This window comes from Setaria viridis, chromosome 7, assembly GCF_005286985.2.
Source record: "Setaria viridis chromosome 7, Setaria_viridis_v4.0, whole genome shotgun sequence".
NCBI classification, from domain to species: Eukaryota; Viridiplantae; Streptophyta; class Magnoliopsida; order Poales; family Poaceae; genus Setaria; species Setaria viridis.
Genome location: NC_048269.2, coordinates 17,105,912 through 17,128,504, shown reverse-complemented (window position 1 = coordinate 17,128,504; position 22,593 = coordinate 17,105,912). Strand labels below are relative to the sequence as shown.

Sequence of the window (22,593 nt, the reverse complement as noted above, 5' to 3'; positions counted from 1 at the left end):
ACTCGCAGACTGCGCTCCTTCGGACTTGTTTGGATAGTTGGGATCCTCTAGGTAGTGATGGGTTGCACTAGTTCCTAAGTCAAGCTAGCTTTAACTCATGTCAATCTTCGTCCGACTAAATTAATGTAAGATGCTCGTGTTTGGTTGGGTAGCTAAAGATAGCTTGGTAAGCTATGTTCATATTCGGTTGGCTGCACAATATGATAAGATGACATTGTATTCGTTATAGGTGAAGCTACCACCCCATCATATCAGACCACCGAGCCTTGTGCAAGCCATCATTAGTGGAAACGCTCGCTCACTGCGTTGCCGGGAAGACAGGCAACAGCCCATCTTTTGCACTATTTGAGGCAAGCTTAGAGGCAAACGCAGGTATCCAGTCATGCGCATGCTGCATTGCCGAAGCTTGTCCAGGGGTATGGTATGTGCAGGGAACTAATCACAACCATAAGGTATAATAACCGGAGGAAGCAGCCTATAGCTTTATTATTCTGAATTTACCTTTTTATTAATTGCAATCGATATGATCTTTTTAGGTTATGATGTATATTCCTTTTTATTAACGTGTTCTCACGCTCAAGATAAACATGCGATAGCTTTTCTTAGCACGAGATAACGTGGGAGTCTGGGAGAGGGAAGACCAGAAAGCCTAAACAGATAATTTGTTTTATTGATATATTATGTCATACGTGGGACCTATATGGAACACTGAACATGAGCGAGAGGATGAGAATCACATAGCTTTTGCGCATGTGATCGACTTTACTTTGGGGGCAAAGGTTCCATTCAATTCAAGATTCAACTATTACTGGAGGCAGTGTTTGTGCCCAATTACATATCGACACGTGCCTAGCTACGTCTGAACTGTGCTACCCACATCTACTAGCACTAGCAGTCTAGCACAGTGCCACACCTATTCACTGGACTAAACTTTACTCCCCCTGTTTGGTTCTAGTAACTAAAGACCATTAAAGCAGTTGAACAAAGATCAAACTACCACTAAACCCTACTCCACTCCCTCCCACTCGCACTCCCGAATCCCCACCCCAATGGCCGCTGCCGCCGGGCCCTGTGAGGGCCCCATTCGCCCCCGGCGCAGAGGTGGAGGTCCTCGTCGACGATGACTTCCACGGCCACTGGCGTGAGGCCACCGTCGTCGGGTTCGTGCATGCCCGCCGCCACGACACCCACAGCGCGCCGGACGGGTACGAGGTGGCCTACGCCCACCTGGAGGAAGGCCGCGGCCGGCAGCGTCTCGCTCGCAGCCGTGTCCCCCAATGGCCCTCGCCTCCGGCATCCCCGCCGCGCTCCGGCATCCCCGCAAGGACGCTTAGCGCGCCGGCTTCGTCATGTGCGCCTCCCCCTCCGGCATCCCCGCCGCGCTTCCTCCTCCACAACGGTGGGGGCCGGGTGTGAGGGAGGCCGGCGGTGCGGGTGACGGGCGGGAGGGCGGTAGGAGCGACGACGGCGGGGGCCGGGCCGGAAGGAGGACGACAGCGGTGATGGCGGGCGGGAGGGCGGTCGGGGTGACGGCGGGGGCCGGGCGGCATTAATGAGGGGTGGATCTTATCCAAGGTCTCCTTTAGTCCCTTTTAGCAACCTCTTGGGGACTAAAGGGCTAAACTTTAGGGACTTTAGCAACTTTTAGTCACCTGTTTGGTAGTTTAGGGATAAACTTTAATCCCTAGAGTTTAGCAGCCCCAAACCAAACACCCCCTAAACTTGTGATGAGCTAGCAGGCATTACAGCATTAAGAATCGTTAGATCCCAGAATTCAATTATAACATTATCATTTGTAAGCTGTGTTTACAGTAATAATTTCGAATATATCAACACTACAAGAACATTGGATAAAAATTATTCAAGGAAGACAGTCTAATGTGTGTATACATGATAACACATTTCAAACAATAGCGGAGTAAATAAGCTAACAACAAAGTAGTCCATAACACAAGAGTTAACGTACTTTCATTTTATTATATATGACCAGTCTTCCATTGACATAGAAGGGTTCAGTGTGTACATATTTTCACATTTATGATTAAGTCCTGGTGCTTTATTCTATTAACTGGCCTTAACATTGGCCCTGAAGAAAGCTGCTGTTACTCCAGGACATCCATAGGTATATCCCATTTTTCACTAAGGACATTTAAACATCTTGCAGTAGTCTTCACGAGATAGTACATGGGCTAGTACACGGGCAGAGGTTAGCTGTTTTTGTTTTTCCTTGTCACTAGAGTGGGGAATATTGTCACCAAACGTAGTAGGATTATTTGTTTTGATCCCTCGAAGAGTAAATTCGACTTCAGCATTCCCTTGGGCATCAACAACTGCGGTACCTACTAAAAGGATCACCATGACGGCAGCAAGTGTAGGTTTTGCAAATTTGATGATCATGATTACCCTGATGAGCACATGAACATGATGTAAGATCACAAGAGATTCACACCGGCTTTAAGTACTAAAAACTAATAAGAAAACAATTGTTACTACTCTAGTAGTACATGCATGCAATAACTTAACACAGAAACTAACCTTCGTGAACACTCTCGCTCCTTTGGTGTGGAAGTCAGGTATGAATTGTATTAAACAATATTATGGCCATATTTATAGCCAGAGTACTATATCTTAACACAAGTAAAGGAAATATATTTTTCTAATGCTTTGCTAAAATCATGTGGCATTTGAGGTCAAGTTATCTTTTAGTAATGATGACCCATTATATCGACACAATAATTCTGCCTGCAAGCTACAGAAAGTTACCTACAAAGCTATTGACAAAACACTGTTAAGGTAATCTGATGCTTCACAAAATCATGTGTTGTGTGACGATTGTTTTTGTCATTGTGGACTTTTCTCAGCTAAAGAGACACTAAGATCTTTGTAAGATTAGATTCTTCAATAAACAACAGTTAATTTGGATTAAAAATCACGTCATATGCAATTAGCTTTTCAATAGTATTTAATATAAAATTGCCACTTACCATGTTTTCAACAATTGACAAGATATGTTTTTTCAAAATAATTTTTCATCTAATAGACATGACAAATTATATAAGAATGATATTTTCAATACAATTCTGACAGTCAAATGTGAGTTATTTGCCAACACGCCAATCAACTGAGTAATTTTGGTGTATCAGTGCAAAAATATTGCTGCCCAACTTCTTCACTTGTTTTTCAAAAAGTTGCTATTAGGAAAAGTAAGCGCGTGCCAAAGATCCACTATATACCCTAGTCTGGATGATTATCTCACTAGGTCTCATATAACTCAGTGCTCATTGATTATTTTATTTATATCATGTAACAATAATTCATATATTAGGTTGTTCATAGTTTTAACTCGATGATAAGGTTTAATAATTCAATGTTTACACAACTTCCTTCATGTAGTATCATGTGTTCACGAAACTTTCAAATTTCACCAATTATAGGGGCCGATTTAGTGAAGTTCTAGACCAAAGCATGTTCATCCATGAACATATTACCAAAGTTTAATGTTACAAAAATGGGTTCAATGTCAAATGCCAAGTGGCATTTTTGGTATGAATATAGCAAAAGTTGTTACTAAAATTAGTAAAACATGTACACCATGAGCACTAACAACGAGCGGACCCTCTGTGATGAGGAGGATAATAGCATAAGCATCAAGTTTGTGAGAAGTGCGATAACTATGGATGTCTGGTACAAAAGTGTGTTAACATTCCTTGTTTCCTACAAAATAAGCTATCTCAAGTCACAGAAATATCCAACTTAGAGACCAAATGGCCGGTTTACCATTTTAATTTCTTGTTTGTAATTATGTTTTCCGTTCAGTCATTTTCATGATATGGCGACAAAATTATTGTCATCCATATTTTTGCTTGCTTTGATGCTTGGAATGAACATGCACGCATGCCTAGGAACCACTATCTACCCTAGTTCCAAAATGATTATCCCTCTGGCTAGGTAACAGTAATTTGCTTTTCTCATATTGGTCTGTGTTTTATTACTACTAGTAGAAATGCCCGTGCGTTGCTACGGGTCCTTACTTACTCTCTCATTATTATTTGCTTGTTCCTAATATGTTAGTTTCGCTTCACAAAATATTGCCGGTAATTTGTGGGTGGTTTGATGCTATGTGTTTATTACATGGGACCAACATATGGAAACAAAAAAAAATTTACTGCTTAACCTCCGCTCTATCCATCCATTCGATTTCCCTCGTACTCATCATCATCCAGCCAATCACTGCCTCTTCGTCCATTGGCGCCACCCGCATTTTACCCCATCTCGTCGTTGCCCAGGCGATGCGCATCTTGCCGTCCTTGCCATCGCCCAGGCAAGCACTCATCCTCCCCGTGCCTAGCCTCGTTCCTGCTTCGAGCGATAGGCCACATCGCCTCCGGCCGCCATGAGCAGTAGTGTGTTCTCCTCTTCTTCTCGTTTCCATTCACCTCCCTTCTATAATCCACTCCAAATCGTTCCAATCAAGTGCAAAATCGAACCCCCAATTGCTAGATGTGGAGACCTTAGTTCTGGATATGCAGGGGATAGACGTGATTGAGAGTGTGAGGTCCCGGATGAGCAGCAATAGTGCGTGGTGAGTGCGAGGAGAGTTGGCCACGCGAGCAATGGAGCAGTTGCGCGTGTCCCGAGCCGCCGCCGGCAAGCACGCTATGTGGGCGGGACAAAAGAACAGAGCAACGGCTAGACCTTGGGTCAGGATCTTTTTCAAAATCGTCCAGACATATTCCATGACGGTTGGAATGCAAAACAACCATGACGGTTGGAATAAACAACCGTAATTTAATATTAGGTAGATATATGTACGGTAAAATGCCCATGCTAATGCTACGGTACGTAATATTTCATAATGCAAATAAAACAAAAAATAGTGTATATTTCTTAAAGTTCACACGATGCGATATGCCATATTCTATGTCACATCAACACTAAAAACAATTTACATTCAATATACTTTAATATTACACACCTTGAATGTTAAATCTTCCAAGAGGGAAATACAACAGTCACCGTCAGTCAGGCTCTCTTCCTCTAGGCATTTCAACAAACATGTTGCGTGCAGTGGCCATATCGCACCAAAGAGATCTTGGTGGACCTCTGATGCTTGAGGAATCTTGCATTCTTCTACTCCGCTTCCCACGACTACCACTGTTGCACATATCAACACAGACATAAAGGATGCGGAAGGCATTACCTCAACCGTTCCATGAGCCACACCTCCTATCTTTACTTGTGCGGATGGAAGATGCAGCCATGTCAAGGCACAAAGCAGCAGCACCCTTGCAAGCCTCCCCAGGAAAAGATCATTGCATCGCGAAGAGAAAACGACCGCACAATTCCATGACAGCACTTGGTTTCTCATAGCTGCAGGAAGCAAACTAATGTATATCGGCAAGACACTCACATTTAAGAACACACTGCTTGCTGGACCCACAGTAGCAATGGTTGATGACAAATTTGTAAGATCGATTTTAAACCAATGAGTGGCACAAAACTTGTCTATTCAGCATATCCTAACAGATCATTCCAAAAGCATCACTTAGTTATACACCTAAAGGGGTTCAGGAAAGAACATATAATAAAAATCATTATGGAGAGAACAGCTCTAGATTTCTCATTGTTCTTGTAGAGCTGACAGTAGAACGAATAATATGATAAATACATTTAGTCAACATGACCAGTGTGAAATGAATGGTTAAACAATCGATCATCATGGCACTGAAAACATGGTTGGTGGTTACCTAACAAATATCAAAGCAGCTAGTGCTTCTGCACGCTTAAGTAGTCATCTCCGAACGCAGAAGTAATAGAGGTGATGCGCCTGCCAAGTTCAGAGAACTGTAATTAAGAAACTCATGTAACTGAAATCAGCTGCCTCCATACATTATAATATCACCTAAAGTGACTGATGATGACAGCCTGTTGCTTTACATAATTCGGCATGTCTTCGCTGCAGCACTAACAATGTTAACAGAATATACAAAAGAGGTGAAATATCAATATAGTAAAAAAGAAGCATATCTAATCCTGCCATTTTCATAAAAATAAAAATAAAAATCAGTTCGGAGGCTAATACTAACAAAAAAATTCTCTCTAGAAAACATGTTGTTGAGTTAGAGATGATAAACCAGAGCAGCAGATGATATTTATTTACCTCTCTTTAAGTTACCTCAAAAAAATAGCAAACTACATTTAATACACTAAGACAACAACTGATAATATGTAATACATTCAAATAATAGAAAGATCATGAAAAATGACAAGCTTAACAAAATAGAAGCCAGTCATTAGTGCACATACCAATATAGCCTGAATATCAACAGCTTGAAGGTGCCAAACTTCAATTGTGTAGCTCCAGGCTGTGTAGAACAAAATCCACTCTCCCACCTGATTAACATGGTAACAAACAGCTACCATGAGAGCAGCAAAACAAACAGCTACCATGAGAGCAGCAAAAGATGGAGTTCACTGAGCACCTGAGATAGGAGAGAAAGCATATTTAATCCATAAGATAGGAAAGAAAAGCAAAGATCTATTTTTTCTCAGAGCATCTTTGCAAATGTTTATTCATCTATGATAATGTACTATACAACTACCATAAATGTTTATTCATCTATGATACTGTACTATACAACTACCTAAATTGCGGTAATAAGAAAAGTAATCACGCTGGTGAACTTGATTGTTTCGATGTATTTTTCACACGATTAGGCCATGCACATCTGAAATCAATTCCATCACAAAGAAAAGGAATCGTGAGGAAAGACCAATCAAATATTGCAATACCAGGGCATCAGACCTTTGTTACTTAAAAATGGATGTAATGCAAGATCCACATTATTAACAACAAGAAAGTATACATGCTAGGCCACCAAAAGAGTGATCCTGAGGTCATCGTTAGCCACAGTGCAGCAAATGCGGCAACAAAAGAGTGACATGGATAGAAGAGTGACAGTTCTCAACAGGCACAAACTTATGACATTCGAAAGTACTCTCTTAGCAATACTAAATGCTAGGCCACCAATATTTTACTAAAATTGCAGAGAAACATGATGCACATGGGCACTGAGATTTCCATACCTACCTCAACTGATGAGACTCTGATAGTCCTTTTCTTGGGAATAATAAATGCTAGGACACCAATATTTTTCTACACACTGAGCAGCAACCTCTAAAAGGAAAAAAAGAAATAAGTACTTAAATTAATTGGGATGGTTAGCTAATCAGCTTCAGTACATAACAACAATCAAATTAGGAGGGATGCCTAGCACATATATCAATTGGACACAGAAAGACAAATAGGAGCAGGAGTGTTACCCTGTCAGCTATTCTCACATATACTCGCAAGGACTTTGGTGGATTTATTATTGCTGGCCACAACATGTCGTACAAAATAAGCTATCTCAAGTCACAGAAATATCCAACTTAGAGACCAAATGGCCGGTTTACCATTTTAATTTTTTGTTTGTAATTATGTTTTCCGTTCAGTCATTTTCATGATATGGCGACAAAATTATTGTCATCCATATTTTTGCTTGCTTTGATGCTTGGAATGAACATGCACGCATGCCTAGGAACCACTATCTACCCTAGTTCCAAAATGATTATCCCTCTGGCTAGGTAACAGTAATTTGCTTTTCTCATATTGGTCTGTGTTTTATTACTATTTTCCCTTATACCAGGAATATTTGATATTTTATTTAGATATGTATTAAGTTTAATTTATGAAACAAATACTGTGAATAACTTTACATTTTATACTAAATAAATCATCATGCTTAAAATGTTCCTACAGTCACACCATATTATCACACGACCATAAATGAAACCATTTTCTACAAATGCACCATAAATTCGTAGAAATTTGTCAAAATTCGTAGAAATTCGTAGAAATTTGTATAAATATTCCGGACTTTGTAGGATTCATGTTATTTTATGATTTCATTATATACATGTATGATTCCGGACTTTGTAGGACTTTGTAGAAATTTGTAGTAAGACGATTTCTATGACTGTCATGTATGATTCCATGTATGTTTCCATCAATAGTTGAAATGGCAGACAATGAGACCGCAAGGTATATCATGGAGCAGATAATCGCTGGTGATGGTAGTGGCGACAACGTTCCACTATCATACACGGATGAAGAGGGCACCCAGGCGGACATGTTCCTCAACATGTCCGCCGATGGGAATGAAGAGCAACAGCCGCAGCAACAACTTGCCGTGGCGGAAGGTTCCGGTGAGGTATATATAACCATTCTTGTATTGTTTCACGCCACCGTTACTACTACGTACTAATTAACGAATCTTGAACTGTTAGCCCTCCGGATCGACACAAGGGCAGAAGACCCGAGGTCGTACAAAGGTGATGGAAGGGAGGCTTGTCATCATGGAAGTGACAGAAGAGGGCAGGCCGGTTGCTCCCGAGAAAGTAGCAAAGAAGTACGTGAGTCAGATCGGGGCAATCGTCTGGGACAACGTGCCTATCAGCATCAGAGAATGGAAGGGCAGAAGCACTAATCCGTACGCCCTTCCAGAGACAGAAAAGAATATGCTGTGGGAAGACGTGAAGAGACATTTCACATTCCCCGAAGGATATAGTGAGAAGGATGTCAAAGCGTGGACGCTTAAGAAGATGGCTACTCAATTCCAGACATTCAAGAAGATGCTGGATACCCACTACATCAAGAAGGGCCGAACTCCAGACTTCAACGCGTGGCCAAAGTTGAGGGACCACTGGGATGCATTTGTTGAATATAAGAGGAGTGAAGAAGGTGTGAAAAAGATCACGACCAACACAGCAAATGCTAGTCAGAAGGGCTACCACCATCATTTGGGGTGAGGTGGGTATGGCTCAGCAATTCCCAAGTGGAGGAAGATGGAACAAGATCTGATCGAACGGAGAATCGTACCTGCAACTATTGAATGGCCCGAACGATCAAAAAATTGGTACTACGCTCATGGAGGCTCCCTAAGCCAAGAGGATGGGACGTTGATTTTTAATGACACAATACGTGAGAAGGCCGAACATCTCATGAAGAACATTGAAGATTCTAAGGCTAGGAGGTTGAAGGTGGACCGAGAAAATGATGAGCTCACATTGGCCCTCGGTAATCCAGAGCACCCAGGACGTTGCCGAGGGTTCGGGGTGGTTCCGTGGAAGTTTGCTTTCCGAGGCGACAGCGCCTTGTACAGAAGCCGGAAGCGAAGAAAGGAACAGATCGAGGAGAGCTGGCGGCAGATGCTAGAACAAAGAATGATGGATGAAATCAATCGGCGGGTGGCCCACGCAGTTGCGGAGTTGGCCCAATCTGGAGCATTGCCGAATCCTAACACCGCCAGCCCTTCTCAACGCCTCTTGAGCAGTTGTGCTTCTACAGGGGTCCCCGATGCGCAGACGCCCAGGTTACCCGTGGAGGAGCAACGGTTCCCCGTGGATGCCATCACACAACGGACCTCATGTGAGCTGCATGCACCGGTCGGCAACCTCACTATTAAGGTATACTTATACATAATATTTATGCAATCTTGTCAATTGATCCAGGCCTCGAGATCGGAGTTCAACTTGTTTACTTCTGCTATATGTACAGGTAGCGTACGGGAGTGCGTTAGCAACCCTGGCGAGGCAGAGCAGTCATGGCATGGAAATTCCAACAGGCTACGCCAGCGTCTGCGTAGAGCAAATAGTTGATCCCCAGTATGAAGGTCTAGAGCTCGACTTCCCGGGAGGCGACGGGGAAAAGACATTGGCAGATGCGCTTCATGGGATCATTCTATGGCAAACACGCTACATCATTATTCCCGGCACGGAGCCATCTCCTCAGACCTCAAGACCGCTCCCCGTAGATCCCCAGCAGCGACCTTCTCCTCATACCTCGAGACCGTCATCTCCTGCTCCAGGACCGTCCCTTCCATCTATATCAAGGTCTCCATCTCCACCACATCCTGGTGCTGGGAGCGACGACGACAATAACAACACCCCTCCCCGATCACCGTCGCTGGCACCAAGAGCGGCCCCCTTGAAGGAACCTGCACCACCACTAAAGAAGTCACGAGCACCGCCTCCCAAGCAAAGATAGAGAAAGAAGAAAACAAAGGAGCCTGAAGTGACTCGTAAGGAACGCTTTGAGGCAATGTCTCATGCGGAACAGTGGGCAGAAATCCAACGAGAGGCCAGTGAGTGGTTCAAGAAACAAGCCGAAGAAAAAAAAAGCAAGGGAGATGGAGCGACCGCCAGTAAGTCGGTGAGATTTAAACTTTTTTATCAGGATGGAAGAAGGAGCCAAGAAAAGGATACCACTCTTGTCAAACTATGAACGGGCTCTAGTAAAGGCTGATGAAAAGGATAAAAGGAAAGGAAAGTCATCTTCCAGCAGTCCAGTCCCCGACCTCAGCCATTTATCAAAAAAAGATGCTCAACGGGTAAAAGCAATGCCCTTGGATCAACAAGCAAATGTATTGAAGTTCATGGAAGAAACAGGTCTGTGACTTGATGAATGCATAGGGCAAGTTGAGACGCCAACTGCACCGCCCCCTGAGCCGAAGTGGCCTTATGAGCTAGGCAAACCTCTAGTAAAGCCTTCATTGGTACAGAAGCTATCAACAAAGATGTACGCATTCCATCAATGGTACATGATGGCATCCGCCGACTCGAGGGAGATGATCGGCATGAAGGTAAAACCGATAGATTTTCACGGTGAAGGGGAGAAAGTGCTGTGGCTAGACTTCAAGGATATATACGAAGTGTACCATCATGATGCCCTGGACGTCTCTCTGATCAGCACTTGGATTCTGTAAGTGTCCGTTTATCTCTACATGTAAATTTTGGCGTGCGTCACCGTACTAACTTCATCTTCCATTTCATGTAGGATGCTAATTCAGACATGCCGCCGAGAGGCGTACCTACATATAGGCTTCATGGATCCATCTGTAGTTAACCAACAACAGATACAATTAGCTCCGGAAAAAACCTTTGCGGAAATATACAACTTCCTAGACAAACAAACATTCAAGGATTTCATACTACTTCCATACAACTTCAAGTAAGTGTGTGTATACCGTCTACTTTCGATGTCTTTTTCCTTATCTCTACATGTTAGTTAGCTCTAATATGCATGAATATTTTACGCACGCAGCTTCCACTGGATCCTTATTATAATTGAGCCTGAAAGAAGCCACGTCACTGTCTTCGATTCGTTAAGGAAAGATCCGGTGGACTACCAAGAATTGCAAGACATGCTAGGCTTGTAATAATTCTGGACCTTTATCTCTATGCAAAAGTTTATTTCCTAAATTTTATCCCTGTTACACTATATCATTCATTATTCTAATCCGCAGCGCATGGAAACAATTCATAAGGACACACAAAGGTCCATTCAAAGAAAAACTTACATGGAACACAGACTTCCCGGTACGTATGAAGTCTGCACATTTATTACATTGTATAACACGAATATTTCATAACTTATTTTTTTCCGCACTGAAGTGCTTAAGACAGGAACCCGGGAATAATCTATGTGGCTACTACATCTGTGAGCACAGCACAGTTTTATGGGACCCAAGGGACCGAAGATGACGCCGCACAACTTTAAAGTATGTAAAATAAAACTATTACTAGTTAATTATTTTCTAGCTCCTTATATGTATTTGTTCGTGTAACATTCACAAATTTCCAAATTATAGATGTTAAATATTCAACAAGGACTCTTGAAGGAAGAAAGAGTAGCGGCAATATGTGAAGGTCTCATTGGATTCATAATGGACGAGGTGGTAGATCCAAAAGGAGAATTTTATTATGATGGACGACAATTAGACACTCCGATCAGCAACACCACGACGGGAAGATTGTAGACAGATACTTTGATTTATTTGTATATATAATACGCGCTAATTATGATCGATTTGTACTAAGCTAGTTGAATTGTGTATATGAATTGTGTATAAGGATTGTGTATAAGGATTGTGTATATATATATATAGTAATTGAATAATTACAAATCCCATTCGTTTAAATACTAGTTGATTTCGTTCTAAAAAAATCTCAACTACTAAAGGTTAACAAATTAAAAGGGCCGCGGTACTACGTATACGTGATGCATGCATGAAAAATTCAGGCGCCACGGCAGTGCCATGCAGGCGCCATTTAGTCCCGGTTGAGTCCCGGTTGGGAAATCCAACCGGGAGTAAAGGTCCCCCTTTAGTCCTGGTTGGTGTCACCAACCGGGACTAAAGGGCCTGTCCCGCGCCTGGCGTGGCAGGCCCTTTAGTCCCGGTTGGTGACACCAACCGGGACTAAAGGGGGACCTTTACTCCCGGTTAAAAGACTCGGGACTAAAGACCCCCCTCCTTTTGTCCCGGTTGGTTTATCCCGGATGGATATCCGAGAGATATGCACCCTACCAACCGGGACTAAAGGCCAATTCTCTACCAGTGCCAGATCCTGCCAACCAGGGAGGGATACTGTCCTTTATGAATGTCTCATTCAGAAACTTTTCTTCAGCTGATAATTTAGAAACTTCATCATCTGTTCAAGAATGAAGCATAAGATCCTGCTATATTGATGGATATGTAAGAAGCATAACATACACTACCGGAAACAGTAACTTTGCCGAGTGCCCCAGGCACTCGGCGAAGGGCCAAATACACTCGGCAAAGGGTTTGCCGAGTGTAACACTCGGCGAACTCTACTCGACAAAGTTCCCTCCGGCAAACAGTGTGTTTGCCGAGTGTCGACCATCGGGCACTCGGCAAAGACTTTGCCGAGTGCCACAAAACACTCGGCAAAATATAACACTCGGCACAAAGGCGGTAACGGTCAGCGACGGTAACAGCTACTTTGCCGAGTGTCAGACGGCAGACTGTTGGTATACGAGGTAGGCTACACTAGCGCAAAACAAAATTTCTACCGCGTATAACCAGGAAGAACTGCCGTATAAGGATCACGGGATTACCACTCGACGCACTACTGGTGCGGAAGATGTAGATATGCGTCGATGCAGTGAAGACGATCACGTAGTCGTATGTAGTCGATCAATGTAGTCGTACGTAGTCGATCACGTCACGTCCAGCAGCTCCCACGTGCAGCAAGATCGCCTCCGGTGCCGCGGCTCGTCGTCGGCTAGTCGTGGCTCGTCGGCGGCTCGTCGATGGCTCGTCCAAGTGCTGCAGGCGCAACACCTCCAAGGTATCCACACGTGCAGGGAGGAAGCGTCGCAAGCCGGACTGCTAGATCCGCGAGTTGCAACAGGCGAGGGCGTGGGAGGCGCGGCAGGCGTGTTTCGCCAAAAGGTGTAAACCCTAGGGCGCCCCCACCCCTCTATTTATAGAGGTTCCTGATGGGCCTCTGGATCCGAGGCCCATTAGTACTCCTAAACCTAATCCAACTCGGATCAGATCCGAATTGGGCTTCCAGCCCCTTAAGTGTGTGACCCTATGGGTTCAGATACATATAGACATGGCCCGAGTACTCCTACTCGGCCCAATAGTCGGTAGCGGCCTCTAGCAAGACGTGCCAACTCCTATACGCACACGAAGATCATATCAGACGAACCATCACAACATAATATACATGCTATTCCCTTTGCCTCATGATATTTGGTCTAGCTTCAAGCCGACCGCTCTTTCTCGATCCTATGATTCGGAATCCCTTTGTAGGTTAACTCTTAACCGTACGTAGCATGGCCATGTATTTTCGGATCCGATCACTCGAGGGGCCCAGAGATATCACTCTCAATCAGAGAGGGGCAAATCCCATCTTGACTGACCATGTCTCATAGCATGCTTCTTGACAAACCCGAAAGCTACCTTTATAACTACCCTGTTACGGCGTAGCGTTTGATAGCCCCTAAGTAGGTCGATCCACATCTAGAATACATGCGACAGTCTCAGGTCTAAGGACAAAGCGTATATGTTGTTTAAAGAGAGAACTACTTCTCGTGTTGGGTCAGTCCTAGCACATGTCTCCACATGTGTCCACATTATTAGTTCAACATCTCCATGTCCATGACTTGTGAAACATAGTCATCAACTAATACATGTGCTAGTCTAATATTCATGTGTGTCCTCACATGAACTCCGACTAGGGACAACTTTAGAATAACCATACAAGTAAAGAATTTCACATACAATTCACATAATTGCAAATCAATTCAAGTAGCCTTTAATGGATATTCAATGAACACAATATACAAATCATGGATACAAATGGAATATCATCATCTCTATGATTGCCTCTAGGGCATACCTCCAACACAGACACTCGGCGAACCCTTAAATTTTGCCGAGTGTATTTATACATTGCACTCGGTGAACGTACACAGTTTGCCGAGTGTATTTTTTGATGACACTCGGCAAACAGGAACTCTTTGCCGAGTGTATTTTATGCGGCACTCGGCAAATAGGCCCCACCCCGCCGGATTTATTTCAGCCGTTTGCCAAGTGTTTCCTAGTGGCACTCGGCAAAGTTGCATATTTTGCCGAGTGCCTTCCTCTTGACACTCGGCAAACGGGCCAAACCTGCAAAAATTTTATGACGCCTTTGCCGAGTGTTTTGGCAATGCACTCGGCAAAGACATCGATGCAACAGAAAATGGCCTATTTGCCGAGTGTTAACACTCGGCAAAGTGCCCGAGCTCCTCCTACAAAACAAAAATGTTACGTATAAAAGACCCTCTCAAAAAAACAACGAGAGAAGCACATGCATATAAATTACACCACAGGCATATAAATTGCACCACAAGCACACAAATAACATTCACAAGTTCTCGTCGAAACAGGTAATTCACAAGTTTTACCACAGCTAACACCTCTAGTTCACAAGTCACTGAGGAGGATGAGGTGGATGAGGAGGCTAAGGAGTATGTGCAGGTGGCCGCTGCCCCCAAGAAGATTCTGCATTGGACGTCGCCGATTGATTCTGCACAAAGTTATAGAGATTGCATTAGTCACTTTTCTAGTGTAAGTCTGTAATGCCTGTACTTTCTAGTTTAACTCTAGATTGATTGTAAGGTTGAGAGTGACTCACAGGAGTAGCTGCAGGAGGTGGTCGAGGTGACGGGAACAGGTTCGGTGGCATAGGTGGTGGAGTCTGACCTAAACTGTGAAAGACACTCTGCATGTATTGGAACATCTGCTCCGTCCTCTACCTTTCTAGCTGCCGATCCGCCTCGATCCTCGCCTCTAGTTCCTCCCGGCGCTTCCGTTCTACCTCCACCTGGGCCTACAATATTTCATCCCAATGTCTTATTGCCAAGCAAAAGATATGTACAAAATGAATGAAAAATTAAAGAAATAGGAATAACCTGCAGAGCCTGCATCTGTAACTGTGCAGCGGTAGGCCGTACCCGTATCGCGGGGCTCGAGTCCGTGCTCCTTGCTCGGATCTGGGAGAGGGTGGGAGTACTGGTAGTGTCGATCACGCTATCTCCAATCCAGTACCTGCCATGCTTCTTCCCTCCTCCTACCCTCATCACAATTTCAGGATCAATATCCTGAGACCTCGGATCGAACTCTGGCCCATGAACCTCCCTCGCCATTGCTGTGTACTCGGTGACGCGGCTGTGGATGCTGGGATGGCTGTATGCCTCGGGCGGGTCCTCCGGGTTGAAGTCAATGTCTGTCGAGGCCTTGCCCTTTTTGGACATAACCCATGCCTTGAACCGGGAGCACTCCTGGCCTTCATGTGATGACGTCTGCGGCAAAAATACAAAAGGATTACAAAATATGCAGTATTATGTGCATTATATGTGAGAATAAAGAAATGAATTCACGTACCCATTTTTCCTTGTATTCATCAAGGCTCAGGGTGCCTTGATGGTGTGGTGCATATGGCATCTGCAGACGCCGCTCCCGGCAAGCAATGTGGTTCTCCAACCACCCGGGCTGCAACCACACATCCACCATTTGTTCCCAGCACCGGGTAAAGGATCGGCACCACCATGGAGGCACCTACATCATCAAGTGTGTGACATATAACAAAAGAAGTGAAGCATAATTAATCTCAGAAATACTAAATATTAACTTTCTGTACGTACCATCATGAATTCTTCCTTGGTCAGGTTCATTGTCCTGGCCTCTTCTTTTTTTACCCTCATCCTTCTGTATTCAGCATAGAAGTCGATGATGGCCTGAACCCGTGCCTCGTAGTGCATGTCCTTAACGAGCTTCTTGGCGGCTTGTTCAATGACGGAGGCCGCCCTAGCCTTGAATCCCTCTTGGCATCTATAAAAGTCCTGCGTATAGACACATTGCAAACAAGTATTTTTTCAAGAATGTCTAGCGAAACTTGTGTATTAAGCAATCTAGTGCTTCGAATACTTACCCACAGCTCGGCCTTCACCCGCTCCGCCTTGTTCGCAAATTGCCTGTGGTCACGATCACCGACGTCGGCGGCGGCGATGTAGTGGTCCCACGTGTAGGCCGGCTCCTCCTGTCCGGCGAAGACCACTAGACCGGGGAAGTGTAGCCTACACAAAAGACCGATGATGCTGTTGACCTTGCGGTTGTGGGCACCCCCACTGAGCTTAGTCCAACTCCTGCACAAGTGAGTAATATACATTATTAATTTCTATTGTAAATTTCAACATATCAAAAGTACTGAGAATATGTAAAGGAACTTACTTTGCCCCAGTGGGTTGAATCAGTGGGCGTAAATGAAGAGGGATCGGTCGCCTCGGGAGGGACGAGGTACCTCGCAACCAGATCTTGGACTGCGAATCCCCTGCCTCCTCCCCTGCCTCCCTCTCCTGCTCCTGCTCCTGCTCCTGCTGTAACTCTGCCTCGTCACTAGAAGCGTGCGCGGAAGGTACCTCCTCCTCCTCCGACGACGAAGGCGCAGGCGAGGGGGGCCTCACCCCTTTACCCTTTCCTCGACCCCTGCCCCGACCCCTGCCTCTAGCAAGGACCTGTGCCCTCTCCGTTTCCTCGGCCTGTGCATCACCCCTGCCTCCACCCCTCCCTCGACGCCTCCCTCGACCTCTCGATGCGTCTGACCTTGTACCTGACCCTGAAGCTGCAGCTTTTAATTTTTCGTAAAGCGCTGCAATCTTCCTCGTACCGCCCACCATTGTTAAGTCACCTGCATTTGCCAAGAGTTAACCAATTAGCACATATAAAAAAAACATAATGTATAAGATGTGCAAAATAAAGTAAACATACTTAATAAATAACATGGTATCACAAATAATAAATAAATTTGTACGGCCCATACATGTCTCAGAAATAATCGTCATGATTAGGATTAGCTGGATCATAAGTCTCATCATCATCGCTGTCACACGTCTCAATAGAGGTATAGGATGACTCACCTTGCTATCGTACAAAGTGACGACTCGAGGACGGTAATGTAGCCTCTCCTGCAAAAAAAGAACATACAACTGTCAACTAAAATTTTCGGCAGCACCTCCCCTGCACGTGGAGGTTTCCATAACCTGCATCAAATGAAACGGCACAATGGCCGACAACCACATGTACAACAGAAGGAACGGCACGATGGCTGACTTCCACAAACATTCTTATACCTTAGATTTTCAAGCAAAACATCATTTTCTAATTTCTACAACTACAGCCCTACAATTTCTAATTTCTAATTTCTAATTTTAACCTACTTCCTAATTCTGAATTTGTAACTTGAAAAAGAAATATTCATTACCGGGAGGGTGAGGGACGCCGGCCTAGAAAGTCGATGGACGTCCGGCGGCGGCGGGAGCGTCAGGGGCGGGGCACCAGGGTCCACGACGCCGGTGGCAGGGGGGCACGGGCCAGGGATGGGGTGCCGGGGCCGGGGCCAGGCCGGGGGCGGCCGTTGGGGCGGGCCGCCAGACAGGGGGCACCGGGGCCAGGGCCGCCGGGGCTGGGGCGGGGCCGGCCGGTGGGGCGTGCCGCGGGGAAGGGGGCGCCGGGGCCGGGGCCGCCGGGGCTGGGGCGGGCGCGGCCTGTGGGCCGGGGCACCGGGCAGGGGGCGCCGGGCGCCGGGGTCGGGGGCGGGGTCGCCGGGCCGGGGCGTCGGGGCGCGGGGGCCCGGGCGGCGGCGGCGGGCGTCGGCGCACCGGGGCCCGGGCGGTGGCGGCGGGCGGCTGGGGGCGCGGGGAGTCGGGGCGGCGGGGCGGGGCGCCGGGGCCGAGGGCGAGGGCACCGGGCGGCGGCGGGCAGCGGGGGGCGGCGGCGGGCGAGAGAGGAGCGTCGTTTCATTTTTGGGATAGAGGCCGGGCCGCGCGCGGCGGTCGGCTGAAAACGTAAGTCCGGCGCTTTGCCGAGTGCCCGCGATCTGGCACTCGGCAAAGTAACATTCATTTTTTTAAAAATTCGGTGCTTTGCCGAGTGCCTTGGATCTGGCACTCGGCAAAGTAAAGATTCATTTTTTTAAACCTGCTGGCGCACGAAATTCGACCTGCCAGGTACATTGCCGAGTGCCTTCGATCTGGCACTCGGCAAACCTGCTTTCTTTGCCGAGAGCCAGATCCAAGGCACTCGGCAATGCCACGTTTTTCTTTTTTAAAAGAGGAGGAGAGTACTGCCAGGTGGGCCCGTGTACCCCTTTTTGCCGAGTGTATGTGGAAAACACTCGGTAAGGTAGCTTTTGCCGAGTGTTTTTTTATACACTCGGCAAAATAGACTAATATTTCATGTACCTTCTTCGACAACCTGTTTTACAGATCTTTTTCTAATATACTTGGGCAAAATCGTGTGAACATCACTCAACAATGGTTAAATTATTTTTCTACAGATAATGTTCTATTATTTCATGCAGTTATAGCGCAAATTGCATTTATATCTACTAAAAATCTATAATTGCATTTAATCAATAAAAAATAGTAAACGCATCCGAAAAATTTCCAAATTTTGACACGAACCAATCTGTGTTGTACGTTGCCTATACAAAAAGATTTGAAGCCAAACCTTAACTCAAGTGTCACTTGGACTATAAATCTTATTGTGTCCTCTCTAACTTCTATGAATCCTTCCAGGAGATGAGTCAGCTTCTAAGCATCCTATGTTAGAAATTGGGCGAAACCTTCTCAATTTTTTACCACAGCCTCCACACATAATATCATGACATCTTGACAAATCTTGTGATTTTCAGATTTCGTTTGCTTTTTTTAGAATTTAACAACCATTCAACCACACGTTCGTGGTTGTGTTTTTTAATAACAATGTTGAAAATTTGTTTTCATTTCCTGGTTGAGAACTCAATCCGGACTCCATAATATGGATATAATTTTTCCACTGATTATAAACCATCCTTTCATGTACCTGCAGTTAAAATCTGACATGAATAAAAAAATTCCTATTAATGCAATCATTTCATTAAAAATAGCAAACAGACCACAAAATATACCAACTTTTATTATGGATTACAAAATCTCCTACGTGGGGAGTAGAAAAAGTGTGGAGGCCGGGGGACGAAATTTTTTTTTTGTTCGTCGAGTGCCAAATTTTTACACTCAGCGAAGTAATATGTTTGCCGAGTGTCCAAGGTGAGGCACTCGGCGAAGTGACACATTTGCCGAGTGTCTTGCGTTGGCACTCGGCGACCTTCTGGATTTGCCGAGTGTGGGAGGGTGGCACTCGGCGAAGGGCCTCTTTGCCGAGTGTCGGAGTCCAACACTCGGCAAAGGACTAACGGCCGCCCCAGTACGGTGACGGACGGCGCACGTGCGATGCACGCGCCGTTGATTTACCGAGTGTCCGACTTTTGCCGAGTGTCACTGAGAGGTTTGCCGAGTGTCGAATTTACGGCACTCGGCAAACGACCTTATTGCCGAGTGTAATATGTTTGCCGAGTGTCGCGTTTAATACACTCGGCAAAAAGGTTGTTTGCCGAGTGCTCGAAGGAAAGCACTCGGTAAAATTTTTACACTCGGCGAATTTACTGTTTCCGGTAGTGATAGGAAAATCACATTACCATCCTGAACCCGGCCAAGTGGAAGTCTTCCTTGCTTCGCCCGTGCATTCATTATTTCCTTGATAGTAGCATAAATGATCTTGATGAGATTATAGAGACCATCCCCAAGTATCACAGATACAGATATAAAAACCTGGAACACAGGGAAGAAATACAGCTTAATGTTGGTGAACTAAAGTTGTGAAGACTGATCAGTGATCACCATGTAAACCAAAAATTCTCTAGGAACTAAATGAGCTAGATATGCTATCCATAAGTTATTTCACTATATAAATGCATAACAAATACAATTAAGATGTAAGGCCAACTAGACACTCTATGCTTTCAGCACTGAGTTATCAGTCTTGAACCAAATTTCACGGTTCTCACCAACACTATGTCCACCAATGAAACATTGATTACTCTAGGATCACATCAGCAGCCAAAATTTCTTTTAGATTTTAAGGTTTATAAGCATGGAGAGAAGAAAAAATATTTCCTTTTATCATTCATGCCTTGTGATTCATTGCCTCTAGAACAATTGAATAAAGAAGATTACTAGTTGACCGTCAAAATGAAGTATGGAAAGAAGCATTAACCAATGGCATGTAACAAATAAAACTTTCAATCACCACACCTTGTATCCATAAAGTCCTTTGAAGTCATTGCTTCCTAGGTTAGCTGGATACCAGTCCCCAGCTTTTGTTGATATATATGGCCAAAGGAAACCCCACGATATGATGGCACCAAGAAGTGTAGAGCAGTTAACAATGTGTGGACAAATAAGACCGCATCCAATGTAGGTTGGACTGAAGTCAAAATAAAACCTACAGAGAGTGGAATTTTAAGTTTTTCTGGAGGATGTACCAATGATATTCCATGTGTACTTTCATGTCATTAGATCAGATCTAGCAGTCAAGCCTTTACTCATGAACTTTAATGGAATATCAAAAACAGTCACAGCAAACTTACGTATTCTTAAATGCTTCAAGTCCCAAAGAAGGGAATTTATCGAAACCACAAGAATCTCCAACACCACTGAAGAACCATTTAAAGCAGTTCCAAATAAAACTGATGCTTAAATACTTCCCGAGACACCTAACTTGTTTGCTGCATCCATAAAACAAAAGTTAGGGTCACAAAAAAGTGTAGTAATCGAAAAGAAACCAGTTTGTAGAACTCTGAAACCAGTTTAAATATTTTTACTACGACTACACCTTCATGTGTGTTTACATTGGCTATATGAAATGTGTGCGCGTGAAATATTGGGTAGAAATATTTCTGTTTATTAGGTTATGAACATACAGAGCAAACAGAGATAGTAGTCAATATTGTGTTTGGAGACCTTGTCCATGTCCAAAATGTGAACTTTTTTGTGTCTGAATGGAGTATTTTCCAAACAACTTACATTCCATCTTGCACATGGTATCCATAAGTTTCATGTTGGACATTTCCTCTAGCACTTGATTTGCATGGAGGACTGTTAGTAATATCTTGTTATTGTCATTTAAATTGATGGATGTGGAAGGTATCTGAGCTCATTTGCAACTTGAGTAGATTAATCTGGAAACGATTGATGATTTAGAATTGGTATAGAACAGTTTATGGAAGACCATTACCGTATTGAAATCAAAAGATGATTCACTGTTGGTTGAGAGATCCAACTTATAAATTGGGTGAAGCAATAGGGGATGTAGTCACTTGGATGACCTAGTATAAACATTGAAAGGACACAGAAACCTCTAGTTGTTCTTTTCATTATTTTGCGATTACAAACTATGACCTGACTTGGTCACAACATTTGTAATGCAAAAATCATGTTGAATCATTGTACTCCTTTCAATTTGATGGTTGCTACATGCTACATATACTGTTGCTAAATAAAACTCCCCCCAGGCTTCGAACCCCAGTCGAGACGGGAGTTTAAACCCTAGTTATTAGGACCGGACCGGCAGTCGGACCGAAAAAACCGGGAACTGGAGCCCCCGCCGGTCCGGTCCACGTAAAAGATCACCCGTGCAATTGAACCGGGATAAACCGTTCGGACCACCTTGTTTAGGGGGGAAACCGGTATAAAACCGGGCTCCCGAGTCACGGTTCGACCGCTGGTGTTTGTGAATTATCCACGGAACTAGACTTGGTTGTGAACTTGGTTGAAACTACATTGTGACTTGAACTTGGATTTATGGATTGTTACGTGCTTATGTTGAATTATGCCTGTGGTGTTTATGAATAATGTTTATAATGGTGGTTGTGAATTATGCATGTGATTGTTTATTACAAATGCCTGTGATGATGTGTATTGTGAATTGAGAGGGGTCCGTTATACGTGGGAAAACGGGGAAAAAGGGGGGGTTCTGGTCACTTTGCCGAGTGTAACACTCGGCAAAGAGGGTCCTTTGCCGAGTGTTTTGACTTTAACACTCGGCAAAGGTGCATTTCCCAGGTGTAGGACAGGTTGTTTGCCGAGTGCCAGGGACTAGGCACTCGGCAAAGACCCCTTGTTTGCCGAGTGCCAGGGACAAGGCACTCGGCAAAGACCCCTTGTTTGCCGAGTGCCAGGGACAAGGCACTCGGCAAAGGCCCTAATTCCCAGCAGCACGACAGGTTTTTTGCCGAGTGCCCACCCCCTGACACTCGGCAAAGACCCCATGTTTGCCGAGTGCCAGGGGCAAAGACACTCGGCAAATAAGCCGGCTTTGCCGA

The 22,593-nt window shown here is 44.7% G+C and overlaps 1 protein-coding gene and 2 long non-coding RNA genes across 3 annotated transcripts; all 3 read right to left on the bottom strand.

Annotated features, from left to right (window-relative positions):
* Positions 1-1,946: 1,946 nt before the first annotated feature.
* On the bottom strand, positions 1,947-2,601 carry LOC117865437 (uncharacterized). Its single transcript, XR_004642532.2, has 2 exons — positions 2,536-2,601; positions 1,947-2,404 (listed from the first exon to the last, which is right to left on the bottom strand). It is a non-coding gene; the product is annotated as an uncharacterized lncRNA (long non-coding RNA).
* Positions 2,602-12,506: 9,905 nt separating this feature from the next.
* LOC117864234 (uncharacterized) lies at positions 12,507-21,016 on the bottom strand. The gene is made up of 4 exons (XR_004642361.2): positions 20,860-21,016; positions 20,525-20,714; positions 19,909-20,041; positions 12,507-12,531 (listed from the first exon to the last, which is right to left on the bottom strand). It is a non-coding gene; the product is annotated as an uncharacterized lncRNA (long non-coding RNA).
* On the bottom strand, positions 15,236-15,929 carry LOC140223300 (uncharacterized). Its single transcript, XM_072294947.1, has 3 exons — positions 15,780-15,929; positions 15,350-15,697; positions 15,236-15,247 (listed from the first exon to the last, which is right to left on the bottom strand). Exons 1-3 carry the CDS (start codon positions 15,906-15,908, stop codon positions 15,236-15,238), a joined length of 489 nt encoding a protein of 162 aa, XP_072151048.1. The 5' UTR covers positions 15,909-15,929.
* Positions 21,017-22,593: the final 1,577 nt, after the last annotated feature.